At 39.1% G+C, this 18,534-nt stretch overlaps 1 protein-coding gene across 3 annotated transcripts in view; it reads right to left on the minus strand.

Moving 5' to 3' along the window:
* The window catches only part of Nudcd3 (NudC domain containing 3), a 103,408-nt gene that overhangs the window by 24,533 nt on the left and 60,341 nt on the right, over window positions 1–18,534 (minus strand). For all 3 annotated transcript variants that reach the window (XM_047560933.1, XM_047560932.1, XM_047560934.1), the window contains exon 3: window positions 14,745–14,877. In XM_047560933.1, the coding sequence (XP_047416889.1) occupies window positions 14,745–14,877 (133 nt within the window). The remainder of the gene's footprint in view (window positions 1–14,744; window positions 14,878–18,534) is intronic.

Genomic DNA, 18,534 nt, shown 5'->3' on the forward strand with positions numbered 1-18,534 from the left:
TCTAGATAATATATAGTATTATTAAGTCAGCGTAACTCTGAGTTTATAAGGAAAGTATACAACTTTTGACAAGATAATAAGTGGGGCAACAAGAAACCACAGGAAAACCAAAACAATGGGAAATTCCTAACCCGAAGGGATGTCAATATAAAATGAGAGTAAATGACTTCTAAAAATTCTATCTTTTACATAAAAGTAACAAGAAAAATGGCAAAAATTACCCATATCAATTTCTTATGAATTCTGGAAACTAACCAAAGGTTTGTGGGAACTCAGGGAATACCTATTCAAGAAGAATTATCATATCCCAGTAAAAGCAGCAAGCTCATAACAATGATTTTTTTTTATTTTTACATTTGTTCAAATTAGTTATACATGACAGTAGAATGCATTTTGACATACTATGATGGAGCACAACTTCTCATTCCTCTGGCTGTACATGGTGCAGCTTCACACAAATAGGGTAATAATATCTGCCTCATTCTACCATCCTTCCTGTACCCACTACCCCCCTTCTCTCACTCCCCTCTGCAAAATCCAAAGTTCCTTCATTCATCCCTCCCTGCAACCACCACACAGACACTATGGATCAGCATCAATTTATCAGAGAAAACATTCAGCTTTAATTTTTTGGGATAGGCTTATTTCACCTAGCATGATATTCTCTAGTTTCATCCATTTACCTGCAAATGTCATAATTTCATTCTTCTTTAAGGTTGAGTGATATTTCATTGTGTATATGCACATTTTCTTGATCCATTCATCTGTTGAAGCGCATCTAGGTTGGTTCCATAGTCTAGCCATTATGAATTGAGCTGCTATAAACACTGATAAGGCTGCGTCACTGTAGTATGCTGATTTTAAGCCCTTTGGATATAAACCGAGGAGTGGGACAGCTGAGTCAAATGGTGGGTCCATTCCAAGTTTTCTGAGGAATCTCCATACTGCTTTCCATACTAGTTGCACCAATCTGCAGTCCTACCAGCAATGTATGAGTGTACCTTCTCCCCCACATCCTCATAAACACTTATTATTGCTTGTATTCTTGATAATTGCCATTCTGGCTGGAGTAAGATGAAATCTTAATAGTAGTTTTGATTTGCATTTTTCTAATTGCAAGAGATGATGAACATTTTTTCAGTTTACTGACTGACTGCATTTCTTTTGTGAAGTATCTGTTCATTTCCTTAGCCCATTTATTGACTGGGTTATTTGTTTTTTCAGTGTTTTTTGAATTCTTTATATATACTGGAGATTAGTGCTCTGAGGTACATGTGGTAAAGATTTCCTCCCATTCTGTAGACTCTCTCTTCACGTTATTGATTGTTTCCTTTGCTGAGAAGCTTTTTTTGAATCCTTCCCATTTTATTGATTCTTAATTTTACTTCTTATACTTTAGGAGTCTTGTTAAGGAAGTCAGGTCCTAAGCTGACACGATGAAGATTTGGGCCTACTTTTTCTTCTATTAGGGGCAGGGTCTCTATCTAGTGCCTAAGTCTTTGGTCCACTTTGAGTTGACTTTTTGATTTTGTTACATGTGGATTTCCAGTTTTCCCAGCACCATTTGTTGAATAGACTATCTTTTCTCCAATGTATGTTCTTGTCATCTTTGTATAATATGAGATAACTATTTATGAGGGTTTGTCTCTGTCTTCTATTTTGTACCATTGGTCTACATGTCTATTTTAGTGCCAATATCACGCTGCAGTATAGTTTTTTTTTTTTTTTTATTGTAAACAAATGGGATACATGTTTTTTCTCTGTCTGTACTGCAGTATAGTTTAAGGTCTCGTATTGTGGTGCCTCCTGCTTCACTCTTCTTGCTAAGAATTGCTTTGGCTATTCTGGATTTCTTATTTTTCCAAATGAGTTTCATGATTGTTTTTTCTAGTTCTATGAAGAATGACATTGGGATTTTAGTAGGAATTGCATTAAATCTGTACAACACTATTGGTAGTATGGCCATTTTGACAATATTAATTCTGTCTACCCAAGAGCATGGAGAGCTTTCCATCTTCTAAGGTCTTCAATTTCTTTCTTTAGTGTTCTGCAGTTTTTATTATAGAGGTCTTTCACTTCTTTTGTTAGACTGATTTCCAAGGTTTTTTTTTTTTTTTTTTTTTTTTTTTTTGAGGCTATTGTAAATGGGTAATTTTCCTAATTTCTCTTGCAGTGGATTCACTGTTTATGTATAGAAATGCATTTGATTTATGGGTATTGATTTTATATTCTGCTACTTTCCTGAATTAAGTTGCTAGTTCTAGAAGTTTTCTGGTGGAATTTTTTAGATCTTCTAAATATAGAATCATGTCTAGGCAAATAGTGATAGTTTGAGTTCTTCTTTTCCTATTTGTATCCCTGTAGCTTCTTTTGTCTGTCTGATTGCTCTGGCTAGAGTTTCAAGGTCTATGTTGATTAGAAGTAGTGAAAGAGGGCATCCCTGTCTAGTTACAGTTTTTAGAGGGAATGCTTTCAATTTTTCTCCATTTAGAATGATGTTGGCCTTGGGCTTAGCATAGACAGCTTTTACAATGTTGAGGTATGCTTCTACTACTCACAGTTTTTCAAGTGTTTTGAACATGAAGAGGTGCTATACTTCGTCAAAAGCTTTTTCTGCATCTATTGAGATAATCATGATTCTTGTCTGTAAGTCTACTGATGTGATGTATTATACTTATTGATTTTTGTTATGTTGAACCAACCTTGCATCTCTGGGATGAACTCCACTTGATCATGGTACACTATTTTTTTAATATGTTTTTATGTGCAATCTGTCAGAATTTTATTGAGAATCTTTGTGTCTATGTTCATCACGGATATTGGTCTGGAGTTTTCTTTCCTTGACGTGTCTTTGTCTGGTTTCGGTATCAGCTCTGTGATATTTTGTCTTGTGCCAGATGCATCCCTACTCGCTGGCTCCTCAGCAGTTTGCATTCCCAGTGTGGCCCAGCAGCCATCATGGGGAGCAAATCAGAGATAGAGCTCTTACAAAACATTATTCCCAATGAACTGCCATTATTTGACTTGTCTGATGACTCACTGAAAGACCCTGCTTGCAAGACTGTTTTCAACTAGACTGTTTCACCCTCCCCTCCGGGAGTGTTTGTTAAAAACAATTATGGGCAAGTGTTTAACTTTGAGATTGCCAAAGGCAGTAGATAACAACTGAGGCAAACAAAAGAAAAAGCTGGGGAATAAAATGTCCACATGGCTTTGAAAAAGAAACATATTCCAGGACATCTAAAAGGACACATAAATGTGCAGAGTTCAGTGCATGCTCAGGAAAAACATGATAAGGTCTGAGGCTCTTATCTCTAGACTGACCTGGACTCTGTAAGCAGGTGAAAGCTAAGGCAGAATTTTCACCTGTTAAGCTAAGTGTTAAGTATGTGCTACAGTATGTGCACACACAGTTTCTTGGCAAAGGCTGAAATATTTACTGGTCTCAGGTGTTTAAGGAAATCTATGCAAATATTAGCTGATCTTTAAGTTTACCAACTAGAGTTCACTAGCCACATACATCAAAGAATACAGAACTAGTTCAGCAAAGTCATTAAGTAAACAAACAAGAAAATTACTTCAAGTACCAATGACAAAACACCATAGGGAAAAGAGAAAATCTGATTGCCACATTGTTATTTAAAATAACAACCTTTCAACAAAAAAAATTACAAGACTTACAAAGAAATAAGAAAGTGTGGCCCATACACAGGGGAAAGAAAGCAATCAACAAAGTCTACCCCTGAGAAAGCCCAAACATGGACTTATTAGAAAGTCTATAATTGGCCATTTTAAAAATATGCTCAAAAACCTAAAGAAAACTATGTGTAAAGAACTACATAAAAATATGAGAATGAAGTCTTAGAGAGTCAAGAAAGTGAAAAGGCAACCCACAGAATAGGAAAAATATTTGCAAATCATGATGAAAGTGTACTATCTAAATACTTAAGGAACTCTAATAACTCAACAATAAAAAGACAAACAACCCAATTAAAACATGGACAAAGAACTGAAGTAGACATTTCTCCAATATACAAGTAAACAAAAAAGCACATGAAAAAATGCTCAACATTATTAGTCTTCAGGGAAATGCCAATCAAAACCACAATGAAATACTACTTCATACCTAGTAGAATAACTACAATTAAAAAAAAAAAAACAGAGAAGTGTGAATGAGGATATGGAAGTTTGAATCTTTGAATATTTCTGGTGGTAATGTAAGATGTGAGACTATGTTTGACTTAGAATACAGTTTGGCAATTCCTCAAAAAGTTAATTACAGCTAGGTATTACACATTTGAAATCCCAGAGACTCAAGAGGCAAAGGCAGAAGGATCACAAGTTCAAGGCCAACCTCAGCAACTTAGCAAGATCCTATCTCAAAACTTAAATAAATAAAAAGAACTGGGGATTTAACTCAGAGGTAAAGCACCCCTGGGTTCAATCCTCAATACCAAAAAAATTTAATTATACAAATACCATATGACTCAGCAATTCCATGTCTAGGCATTTACCTAAAGGAACTAAAATATGTGCAAGAGGGGAAGAAGAAGGTACAACTGTGCACATAGTGGGGGACACAAAGATGCCCTGCTCTCCTCAGCTTCAGTGCACAGGTCAAGTACTGAGACACCAGTGAAGGAATAGCAAAGCATCTGAAGGTGGGACAGAGGTGGAGACTACATCAGAAACAATATTGTGGCACATTCATGCTCTGGGAGATGTCCTATCAAGCTCAATAAGCTGTCACCCTGGGGTACTGATACAAATCCTCTAAGACCAGAATGATATCCAGAAAGTTGAATGATGTGATCCTTACTGTAATAAGACGGTACACAAGTGCACTATGTAGTTATATCCCAAGAGCACATTCACATTTGCTAAGCATAATAAATTGTTCAAGAACTGGTTTAAAACCCAAAGTATTCCCCACCAACACACCATACCATCCTCATCCACATACAACAATTTGTAACAGATGGTGCATATAATCTACAACAGTTTTTAAAATTACAATGTTTAAAAATCAACACTAGTGTCCATTTTCAACTCCAGTTTTATCTCCCCAGTTTTGTTCAATTTCAAGTTCTCTTGCTTTTTCTTTCTGGTGGCACTAGGGACCAAACTCAGGATTTTGAGAATGCTAGTCAAGTACTCTAATATTCGGCTATACTCCCAACATTCATCTGTAATTTTTTAACAGTTGCATTTAGAATCTAACAAACACAATAGAAAGGTCAACTACAAGTGATAAAATTCATACTGTTAGGTTGTTGGTTATTAAGACATAAGATAAAGTCCAAACTGCCACAAAGAATGGTCTTCTATGAGAAAAACGTAACATTTCATGTCCATAACAAACTGGAAACATTAGTAGAACAAGACTGCTGTAAGGGGGTAAGAAGATCAAAGTAGAATATAAGGCAGCAAAAGTTCAAATAACTGACCATCAATGAAACTTTATAAAAATGCAACCTACCTTCCCTTTTCTAATCCTGATTCAAACTCCAGAAGGTATCTTTAAAAAGAACTGATTAGATGAATGAGGTGACTCACACCTGTAATCACAGGAACTTGAGAGGCTAAAGTAGGAGGATCAAGTTCAAGGCAAGCCTTAGCTACTCAAAGAGTCTGCCTCAAAATAAAAAATAAAAAGGCTAGAGGTACAGCAGAGTGGTAGAGCACCCTGGGTCCAATCTCCAGAACAACAAAAAACAAAACAAAAAATTATTACATAAAAATTACTATGTTGGGCAAGGAAAATACATAAACCAACTCAGATGCTAGCAAAACTGAACAACAGACATACAATACAGTAGACCTCCTCATGCACAGCTTTGCTTTCTGAGGTTTCAGTTACCCACAGTCAACAGTGGTTAGAAAATATTAAATGAAAAACTCCAGAAATCAATAATTTATAAGTTTTAAATTACATAGTATTTTGAGTATCATGATGAACTCTTGTTACCAACCCACCCACCCGACTCCATCCTACCTGACACATGAATCATCCTACTATCCTGCATCTCAGTTTTATATGCTCCTTGCCAATTAATCACTTGGTAGCCATTTTGGTTATGGGTTCTACTGTCAGAGCATCATAGTACTTGCATTCAATACCCTTATTTTACTTAATAATGCCCCTGAAGCACAAGAGTAATGACAACAGCAATGCAGATATGCCAAAAAAGAAGTCCCTTTTAGGGAAAAAGTGCAACTTCTTAATAAAGAAAGAAGAAAACTACACTAAGGTTGCTAAGATCAATGTTAAAAATGAATCTTCTATCTAATGCAACTGTGAAGAAGCAAAAAGAAACTTATGCTAGTTTTACTATCACATCCCAAACTATAAAATTCATGGCCACAGTATATAAGTTACCATAGAAAAGGCATTAAATCTATGGGTGTTCTAACTGAGGACACTTTGTTACACCAGGAAGAATCGAACTTATATAAAGACTTCATTCAGCAAGAGGCATCCTGAAATGAGTGCTACCAAGTCATTTACTTCAAGGAAGGGATGGTTACACAGATTCAGGAATAGGATGGGACTGAAAATATAAAATACATAAAAATTACTGGAGAAGCTACTGAAAATATAAAAGTATATAACAATTACTGGAGAAGCTACTTTTGCTGATGAAAAAGCTGCTTCCAGATTTCTGGAAGAGTGGAAGAAGTAAACCAGGCTCTTCTGGAAGATGCCCAAAAGAACCTACATTCATAAAAGTGCAAAGGAGGCACAAGGGTATAAAATATGGAAGGGCAGATTAACTGGTATTATGAGGCAATGCTGTAGGGCATATGATAAAGCTAGGCATAGTGTACAGAGCAAAGAACCCACACACTATCCACTATCGAAAACAAAAACAAAAATTATCTGCTCATGTTCTGGCAACATAATCAGAAAGCGTGGGTGTCAGCCATCTTGTTTATGGAATGATTCCACCAATACTTCATCTCAGAAATGAAAAAATACTTGGATGAGGAAGTGTTGTACTTCAAAATCCTATTAATACTAGACAATGCACCTGGCCATCCTGAATCTGTTTGCTATGAAAATGAAACTGTGGAAATCCAAATACAAGTGCACTCCTTTAGCCCCTGCACCAGGGAATTATCTGGTTTGTCAAGGCCACATGTACCCGCCTGGTATCCAGTCACATCTGAGGAACAACTGATGCCAACCCTAATCTGGACATAATTCAGTACTCGAAACCATTCACTACTGCTGGCACAGTAACATTCATCAAGTTGTAATGGATAAGTTAAAATCAGAAACTAAATGCCTTTTGGAAGAACTTATGGAGAGGAGTTGTAAATTGTTTTAAAGGCTTCCTTTAAACCAAGGGAGCAGTTGGGGAAAATCATTCTGCAGCAAGTAAGTTGATGGAGAAGGATTGGTGATGTGCTTGATGACAATGTGGAAGAACATATCAAAGGCCACTGAGAAGTGACAACAAATGAGGAACTGCAGGAGGAAGAGGAATAAGATGTTGAGTCATCTACAGAGGAAGAGGAATAGGACGAAGGACAGACAATAAAGGACAAAATTATGGAATACAATCCTCAGATGGAACACAACATTTAAGTTACCCATATGATTACCAGTGTATTCCAACCTCTGCAGCAACATTTTGATAAGTTAAAAAGATACAACTTCTAATTACAATGTTCTTCCAAAAGGTTTCCTGGAAAATATTTAACTGTGGGGCTGAGGTTGTGACTCAGTGGTAGAGTGCTTGCCTAGTATGTGTGAGGCACTGGGTTTAATTCTCAGCACAGCATATAAATAAATAAAATAAAGGTCCACTGACAAAAATTATTAAAAAAAAATGTTTATGGAAGATCCTCAAGCATTGACATCACCATAGCTCAATGATCCAGGATCACCCAAAGCAGATGACTCTTCTTTTCATGCATTATCAGGAAGTCAGTAGCCTAATGTGGCATCACAATTCTTATGTCATTCACCCCACTCATCTCATCATACAGGCACTATATCATGTCACATCATCATAAGAATGGTGAGTAGAGTACAATAAGATATTTTGAAAGACCACATTCTTATAACTTTTATTACCATATATTGTTAAATCTGTCCTATTTTATTATTGTTTTATTACTATTTTATTATTGTTGTTAATCTTTCACTGTGCCAATTATAAATTAAATCTTATCACAGCAATTTATGTATAGGAAAAAGATGTATGTGTGTGTAATATATGTACATATATATATATATATATATATACACACATATATATGTATATATTTGGGGGTTGGTGCGATCACTGATTTGAAGCATGACTTAGGAATCTTCAAATGTATCCCCCAAGGATAAGGGAGAATGGGTATACATATATCATTAAAAACTGATCTCTAATCTGTATAGAACTCCCAGAAAAAGTTTAACAAACTAATAAAATGAGCAGAAGATAAAATTTTCTAAGGAAAGGTTCGTGTACAAAGATGCTTATTCCTAAAAGAAATAAAAATTTATACTATTCCTAGATGCTATTTTTCACCTATTCAACTTAACTCAAAAGTCTGATAATATCATCAGCAAATTTGTGAAAAAGCAAGAATTCTTATACATTGTTCATAGGCATGTAGGTTAGTACAACCCCCATGGAAGGCAATTTCATACCTATAGAAATATATATATGTACATATGTATTCTATATATGCTTAAAGAACATATATAAAAAATATATTTATATGTTTTATATATAGACATATAAATATATGACTAATATTCCACATATCTAAATAATATGCATATTATATGTTCTATAAAGAGATACATATCTTTCAATCTAGCAACAGTACTTCATGGAATTTACTCATATGGAATAAAATAAAATACACATTCATTGCTTTAGTGTTTATAAGAGCAAGAGTGGAAGTAATCTAAATATTCATTAACAGGGGCTAGTTTAACAACCAGCCTGTTGCTTAAAGGGACCAAAAGCAGAGGATGGATGCCTCAGGTGTAAGGGGTGGCCACCTGAGCCAAGTGACTACAGACAGTGGAGTCCACCAAGTAAAGCACTTGAGAATAAGGAGATAAACAAAAGCAGACAGCCACCCTGGTGGGGCCAGACACTGGGCAGGAACAGTGAGGTCATCTCAAAAAGAAGAACATAACATATGTGCAAAAGGTGGAAAGGGGGAAATACATATTTGTACTTGATTAAATACGCAATAAAATATCTGATGAAATAGTCCCTAAATCTATTATATGATGACTTAGGTCAATACAGGGCAGAAAAAGCACAGAATCAGGACAGTAACTCTTCATTGGTCATGTTATACCTGTGAACATACAAATGTGTTAGGCATTCGAAAATAAGGTAAATTTAAAAATAACGTAGGTAAATGCAGTCTATTAGCCTTTTCTGTTATGAAGTTTCTTATAATAAAAAGTCTTCCTACAGTTTTTTCCAAATAAGTTCTAAGAAAGGAATGCCATATGTTATAGAGCTTTCAGCACAAATTCCAGTATCAGCATCAAAGCTCAGAGGAAATGCTACCTCAGGTCTAAGCCTGAGGATTGATTGGTAAAAGAGGCACAACCATGTCCAGGGGCTCTGGAAGGTTCGTGGGATGAGGACAGAAACAGTATGGGCATACGACAGGGCCATGAGCACCCACAATCTTTGAGAATGAGGAAATTTCAGGAAGAAACAGATTTCATTTAACATTCAACAACATCTAATAATGATTTTGTTTACAACAATTTCACAGTATTTTCCACTCAAGACAGTCAATAAAACAGGGTGGGGTCAGGGCTTGGGTTCTGGTCTCCATTCCACCAGGAGAATTTTTTCAACTACAAAATGAGAGGTTAAACAAAAATCTCCACCATTTAATTTTCAAAAAATTTAAATTCTATGATTCAATTAAATGCCAAGTTTATAACCACCCTGATTTGAAGTAAGCAATCACAGAAACATCTATGTCATTAACTCAAAGTTCCTAGTCCCTACTCTGAGGGTACATTGAGGAAAGGAAGATAAAGAAGTCAGTAGTTTTTCCTGAACAGCAGAAAGTGAATTAAGAAAAGAACATGATGAAGAAAAGACTGAACCATATTCTACTGAGGAAGAAGATTAAAAGCTTCATACTGGGAAACTACTCTTTCAATTTGCTGGCAAAGTGATTTTTAAAAATGCTACATGAAAAATAAGAAATCTTCTATTTTTCCTCTGAAAAAACTTATAAGTAACATCGGTGAGTTTCATCAATACCCCAATACCAATGCCTTGTGCACACTCATTTGTTCCCCATGACCCTTGAGAAGCACGTGAGCCCTTGCCATACCTATTTGTAGAAAAAGGATCAGTGTGAGAGAACTAAGGAGAGGAAAAGCTCTGCTGATGTACACATAGCATCAAACTACAGCTGGAGAACAGAGGACCTGGATTCTGCTGCAATGCTCCATCCAGTAACATCCTGAGTCTCACACCCTGCCCATCCCCAACACAAACAGAGCTGCCCACATAAGGCCCCTCCATCACCAACCAGAACCAATTCTGACTCAATCTGTTGAGGTGCTACAGTCGTGGCTACCATCATGATTATAACTGACAGGTGCTAGAGACAAAAACCAAAAATAAACACTGCTGACAGGCAGCTGTGACAGGTACAGTTTGGGAACAACTGGAAAGAAGCCAGTCCAGAAACAAAGTGCAACTCTGAGGAAAAGTCCTTAGACCAATGAAACCCAAGAGATATGAAATGAATTTATTCCAAAGTTTTAAATGAGGCATGACTAAAACAGATTACTAAATGAAAAGCTAAGATTTTAAAGAGATGTTTACAGTATTGTAAGAATGATGTGGGAAGAAAAATGCTATTGATAAAAGAAAAAGAAAAGTTTCCACCATGTAGACCATGAAGGTTTTCACAAGTAGGTTACAAGTGCAAATTACATTGGTGAGTTTCACAAATACCCTAATACTAAATAAGTCAGTTACTGATACAAGAAGCCTCTTCCTTCCACCCTTCCATCCCAGTGTGATAAGAAAATGCTCTGAGACTTGTGGGAATAGGAGGGAGCCATAGGAGGGAGCACTGGTTCCTGACAGCTGACACCTGCACATGCTACTCACCATCCTTGAGTGTACAGTGGCCAGAAGACAGGATGGGAAGAGTCACAGAGATGGGCACTCCATCAGTTCTGGATACATACAAACTGGCTATTTTATGTTCTGTATCACACTGCTACCTGGAATTGCTTTGCTGGTTATGTGCTGATTCCTACTACCTATGCAATAAAAGGGATATATGCTTTGGACTACAATCTGGGGTCTGCCTTGGTAACCACCATAAAGGTCATGTGCTCAGAAAACATACACTGCAGAAAGAGCCAGATCCAGGGATACAATTAGTACAAGCAGGGCCATGCCAGGAGCACTGGTGCATGACTGTAATCCCAGCAGCTTGGAAGGCTGAGGCAGGAGGATCACAGTTTCAAAGCTAGCCTGTAAGCAATTTAGTGAGACCTGTAAAAAAATATTAAAAAGGGTTGGGAATGTGGCTCAGTGGTTAAGTACCCCAGGGTTCAATTCCCTGTACAAAAAAATCCCTGAAATTGTGATTTAAAAAAAAATTTTTTTAAAGATAATAAGAAACTCATTTAACTTAGAAATTAAAAAAAAAAAAAAAGCCAGGACCACATCAATCTAGAAGTCATAACAGATGCATTTGAGAGAGGTATAAATCTGAATCTGAGGAAGAGCAGTTTATCACTTTGCAAGATACACAGGGCAGGACCCTTGTAACACAGTGTCCACAGAGTAGAGTCATAGTTTCAACTTCCAGATTGTGGGCCAGCACATTTAAGACCCATTTCTGATGGGAGGTGTCTTCAGTTTCTGGGGAAGGTACTGCAAGAGTGATTAACTAACCTGGGTCTACTGAGTCACAGAAAAAGAAAACAACTAGTTTAAGGATAGACCTATTATATACCCTTTCAGAGAAAGCCCCAAAAGTTCATGGAGCACATTAGAAGTCAGATTAAAGCCCAGAAAACTGTACTTCTTTTTTTGTTTTGACAAGTGAATGAAGAATAGTAATCAATACTTTTCAGAATTTACTGGCAACATTACCAGAAAATGAAATGGAAATAACACCTGACCCACTAACACCCCAAGAAAATTCTGGGTAAACAGCTCCAGAAAGACAGTCAGCAACTGCTTCTGATATATTCAAACCAGACAGGGTAGAATCATTTGAAGGTGCAATTCTATTGCAAATAATCCCTAGTGATCTGGTCTGACCCACAACCTAAAGTTACACTGAACTCTGAATCTAGGGGGTCACCAGGTGCTGGTAAAGGTATACTAAGGGGGGTAGTGAGGAAGGAAGAATTATGCAGAGAGCTGCATCTGCCAAAGTTAGGCCATCCACAGCTCAATGACTCATGGCTTGATACCTTAAAAGGTTCAGGGTTCCCATTTTTGCCCTGTTCATGGCAAATAAGCATGCCCTATCTTTTGTGTCACAAAATGAACTATATTCACCTAAAACTAGCTATTTATCTTTACTGAAAGTCAGATTCAAAGGGTTGTCATGGTCCCCACCCCGACAGAGCAGGTGAAAGATACTTCTGCTTGTGCTAGGCACAGCATGGGGTGCTGAGGAGAGCCTGCAGGAGAGGCATGCCGCAGGAGGGCTGGAGGTTCTTGTTTAAACCCAGCCTGGATTTTATATCTACCTTGAGCCTGGTGGTCTGACTGTCACTGCAGGGTGTGGGGTGCCAGTCAATCTGATTCCACTATCAGAGCAGGTAGTATCCAAAAAATGTACATGCAACTCAACTTCATGTTACGTACTCCACAAAATCTCTTCTTCCAAAAACTAGCAATGCTGGATGGTTAGTTATTCTTTTTTGTTTGTTAGGGTTATTTTTCCTCCAGTACTGGGTATCAAACCCAGGAGCCACTCTACCATTGAGCTATGTTCCCAGACAGTGTTTCTCTAAGTTGCAGAAGTTAGCCTCAAACTTATGAGCAGCTGGGATTACAGGTCTGCACCACCACACCAGACATTACTGGTTATTTATAAAGTGAGGAGTGCGGCCCAGAGAGAAAAGTATAGTTTAGAGGTAGGCACACTTAAACCAAACCACAGCTCTGCTCTTTCATTCATTTATCTATTCATTCACCCAAATCTTTATCCAGAATGCTCCCTATTCTAAGCATAACAAGCAGGGAGCCACACTGTTGCTAAGTGAATAACTTTTCTCAGTTTCAATACCTCTTCTATAAAACAATAATACTTTGCTGTTTGCAGGTTCTCATGTAGATTGAAATAAGGACACAGTTTCTGACACAAATCAAATCTGTTATATTGTAGACTGGCATTATGTAATGTTGCACTTGGCATTGTTACCTGAGGTTTTTTAAGTGATGCCTACCTATTTACAACAATCTATAACAATATTCCTAACATGGTTTCCTGAGTAAACATTTCTCTCCCCCTAACAGATTAAATCTACTCACTCTAGCTTACTACATTAAGGTTTCAGAAATCAACTCAAGTTGTGAATGTCACAGCTACACCTGACATACCTCCTGTCCCATGGAAGAGCCCACAGGGCACAGGCTGGGACTGCAACTCAGTTAACTGTGACCTCAGGTTCTTCAGTTTGCTTCAGGACTAGGCAGGGCTGCAAAGGGGCTCAACCATGACCTGGTATGGTTTAAAGGAGTGTGCAGGGAGTGTCCACACTGAAAAAACAGAAGCAGTTTAGTGCCTGCCATGAGGGAAGAAAAAGATCATAGTGTGGCACTTGTACCTGAATAAGTGGGACCACTTTCCCAGGAGCATCGGTGATGACAGGCCCAGTCACTGAGCCCAACCAGTGATGGGGTGCACCCAGCAACACCAGAGCACTGTCCCTGGCAGGACCAGGATAGGGACTTAAGCCAACTTTAGAAAAGAGGCTTGGAGTCAGGGAAGCCTATCCTCAGCATGCATGCGTCACCTATGTGAAACCAGCAATAGTGAAGGTACAAGTAAGTGAACAGACAGCAGGAGAAGCAGATAGGGATACTGAGGCACACTGGGCCTGTCCCTCCTTCCCATGCAGTTATCCAGCTGCCCTGGGAGAACTGTAATGTCTAGGGCACACATGCTTGCTCTCTCCCTCTTTCTCCTCCTGTCCCATTATCACATCACAAATCTTTTATGTCCATGGCACATAGTTCACCACACATGGAGGGGTGCTACTCACTGGTCATTTATCTAATGTGAGTTTGCTAGGCCTTGGGCTGATGAATCTGGGAAACTCATAAGACAGTCACTATATGCAGACAACTGAGTCCTCATAATGAGTCCAGCTGACTGGGTTTTTCCTGGGGACACTGAAGGCCGACTTGATCTTTAAGGAAAATGTAGGATTCACCAAAGTAATGTTTGAGTATAACTTTGAAAAGGAGAAGCTGACCATCTGCAATGGGGCCAAGAATGCCTGTGACTATTTAGTGAGTCAAGGAAATCAACTGTATGAACTTTCCTCTTGGGTTTGATGCTGCTCATAATGAGAACTGGGTCTCTATCCCAGGAGGAAACTTCTGCAGAACAGCTGAAAGAACCTCACTGGCGGGAGACTTGAGGCAGAAACAGGAATGTGCCTCACGTCCTGAAGCTGATCCCAACCTTCCTGAAACACTGCTGAGTCCCTCCAGGGACACCTCGGACTGACTGAACCACTCCCTTGCCCCAGCTGTTACCTGCTTCCCCTTTACCACGTGCTTGGGCACCGGCACCCTGACCTCCAGGTCAGTGTAGTCCTGCGACCAGGTGTAATTCTCACGTACCGCACCGTTGTAACTGTCAGGGTTTTTCTGGAACTGCTCTTGAATCCTAAGAAAGAATCAGAAAAAAGAGATGCAGCCAGGCAGACATGAGCAGAGGCAGGCAGCCTGGCATATGCCACTCTAACATCCTGAGAATTAACCAACCCAAGTTTCATGTCAAGTTCACTTGCTCTTGAATCTGCAACCCCTTCTACTTTGGAAGAATTTCCTTTCTGACCTTTCTCATGGTTTCCCAAGAAATCATAGGACAAGAGAAAAGCTACAGAGAAGAAACCCGTGTGTGAATCCTCACATTTAGGAAAGTAACTGTGACCACCACCAAAGCACAGCTGGGTCCTGTCAGTCAGCTGCCACAGTACTCAGAACTAGGCCTGCCAACTAGTCTGATATGCCCTCATTAATAAAATCCTTGGCTCATGAGTGCTTGGTTTTTCTTTCCTTTTCTTTTTTGGTCTGGGAGTTGAACCCAGGTGCACTTTACCACTGAGTTACATCCCCAGTCCTTTTTATTTTAAGACACAATCTCACTAAGTAACTAGGGCTGAACTTGAATTTGTGATCTACCTGAATCACTAGTATTGCAGGCATGCACCACTGCCCCTGGTGGTACTTGATTTCTTATACACTGCTTGGCAGTGTCTATCTTTTTAAAAAGAAAAAGAAAAAGAAAAAAAAAGACAAAACCATTTAATTCTGTGACTATTAGACTTCAGTCCTTATCTGACCCTGAGTCTCTATTTTCTCTAATAAGTCAAAGTCAAAGGACTGCATTAAACTGTTGCATCATTAGTAAGACATAAGCAACATGTTTAATAAAATGGCCTAAAGGGCTGGGGTTGTGGCTCAGTGGTAGAGCGCTTGCCTAGCATGTGTAAGGAGGCACTGGGTTCAATTCTTAGCACCACACATAAAAAAATGAATAAAGATCTATCAACATCTAAAAAATATATATATTAAAAAAAGATGGCCTCAAAAACCCAGTCAACCTAATCCTATTGAATATCTGCTACAAACAAACACAGGAACAAACATGCCAAGCCAAGAAGCTGATGTTGAAAATATCTGTCATAAAACTTAACCATGTTAATCATATAAATGATTAATTAAAATGAGTTTAGACTCACAAGTCCACTTAGTCAGTTGAGCAGGATCTAGGTCATAGACAAAAGAGTCGGCAGTCAGAAACACTGAACATCCTGAAGTGAGAATACTCAGTCATGTTCTCCAGGCCTGCTCAGAGACCAGCAGATGAAACCCGGCAGGAAGAGAGCCCAGAGACCCAAAAACAACAAGTACACTTCTTTCCACTCATGTGAGAGAACACAAAATTTCATGTGTCTACATCTGTGTTGATGGAGACATAAGAGAAGGGTCAGGAAGAGGTGGTTAAAGAGGATACCCTTTTTCTGGCTAAAGTTTTGAGATAAGAATATATTTGTCTACCTTCAGTGTGCCTGTCTCTGTACATGCGTGAGGCTGGGCCTTCAATACGGTCGAAGTTCTTTGGGCTGGGTAATGGCAGCTGTTAAAGGCTGAATTGTATCCTCCCAAATGATATGTTGGACTGTTAACCTCCAGGAGCTAAAAATGTAATCTTACTTGGAAAGAGGATCTTTATAGAGGTGATCTGGTTACAATGGGGTCATAAGAGTGGGCCTTAACCCACTATGACTGGTGTTCTCAAAGAGGGAACTTTGAACAAAGAGACAAATGTACCCAGAGAAGAAGGCTATCTGAAGAGAGGCAGACTTTAAAAAGTGATGAGGCTACAAATCAAGGAACACTAAGGACTGTTGTCCATAGCTAGAAGCTGGAAGAGCCAGGATTCTCTCCTATCATCTTCTCAGGAAGTGAGGCCAGGCCAAACACCCGAATCTCTGGTTACTGCCTCAGAACCATGACAGAATCAATGTCATTTAAGCTGCCATTTTGTGGCACTTTGTTGTGGCAGCCCAAACAATCCAGTGGCTAATGGAATTGATTTCAGAGTTGATACTCAAAATTCAGCACTGAATATTGGCAAAACCAGGAAGTATGAATGTCAGCCTGAAACTGCCCACAGGGAAGGCAATGTGCCGCATGGAGATGAAACATAGGAACCAAGAGCCACAGAGGATGTCTGGCTCCATGACTTGAGAAAACAGGGTAGAGTGAAGGCAGCAAAAGAAAGATAATGTGTATGCAATTGATCAACTATTTCAAAGATTATTTAGACTATTTGAAAAAAGCTTTCAACATACTATAAAAACTGAGAAAAAGATATGTAACTTTTATGTATGGTACAGCCTCAACTTCTAAGAAGAGAAAATATATGTGTGCATATACATATAAAAAAACTGAAAGGAAGCAGGTTAAATGCCTGTGGTTAGCTCTGATAGTGGGTTAACAAAGAATATGACCTTCTTCATTGTACCCTTAGGAATTATTTCAAATTCCCTACAATATGTAGACATTTTAACCACCAAAAGAAAAATAGTTCTCTTCTGAAAAGTGTCGACAGGAGGCTGATGTGCCCTGTGGACAGGCACCCAGTGGTCCTCCTGAATAAACCCCAGAATCCCCTGAATCAAGGTGAGGAGTCAGGGATAGCCAGAGAGACTTGCCCAGCTACCAGTGTCCATAGGATCCTCCCATGTGAGCACCAACTGCAACATTAAGCTCCTATCTGATATGGACACACTTGAACATTAATGAATGTCTCCAAAAGAATAAAAGGGCAGCAGCAGCCACCTCTACAGCCAGAAACTAGAAGAAAACAGATGCCCTTCCACAGACAGCCTATATCTTTGTTACCATGTGAAAATAATCAAAATTATGGAAACATAAATAAAATATCTATACACACAAAATGGAAGACCAACATGGCCTTAGCATTTGACAGAGATTAGGGAATAAACAGAGACTCCTCAAAAGTAGGAGAAGGGGCTAAGGATGTTGCTCAGTGGTACAGTGCTTGCCTACCACCTATAAAGCCAGGGTTTATTTCCTAGCACCTTAAAAAAAGGGGGGGACATGGGAGGAGATGGTCCTCTGGAAAGGAGAAAGTGTAACAGGAAGGGGCCCTGGAGAGCTGCTCCAACACAGTGGATACTCACTCAACCACCAGAGTGCTATAAGTTCTGCTCCTCTAGGATGAAGGGTTGCCAGTCTCAGCCTGGGGGGTATCTGCCAGCCTGAACCCACAACTCTGCCCCCAAAGCTCTACACTCCTGGAAAGAGCTCTCGTCATGCATGATCCACCTGGCCCATCCTCCCTCTGCCTCCTTAGCTTCCTTTACATGGGTCCTGCAGCTTCCTTTCAAAGGAGGCAGGAGAATCACTCCTTTTAAAACAGCCCTAGCAAGTTGTTGGGTGCTTTTTTTAGCACTCTGAATCCACATTCTCTTTAAATAAAGCTGATTATTTCCAGCCGACAGCATGTAAAAATAAGCGTCCTGTCAAGTGCAGGTGGCTCTGGGCCCCACCAAGTGAGAGTCCGCTGGCTACCCCTGCAGTTATGGGCCCAGGGAGGCGGGTATAAGCACCAAGCATCAATGCTTCAGCACCAAGGGTGGGAGTAAGACAGTGAGTCAGCAGCCAGGCTGCAGATTATGGAGCAGGCCTCAACGTGGCTCCCACTCCTGATGAGCTGGGACAACAAGGTTTTTAATGTTTTAAAAGAAAAATACAGAACAAACCCCACAACCAGGTGCTATGGCCACCA

This window comes from Sciurus carolinensis, chromosome 8, assembly GCF_902686445.1.
Source record: "Sciurus carolinensis chromosome 8, mSciCar1.2, whole genome shotgun sequence".
Taxonomy (NCBI): domain Eukaryota; kingdom Metazoa; phylum Chordata; class Mammalia; order Rodentia; family Sciuridae; genus Sciurus; species Sciurus carolinensis.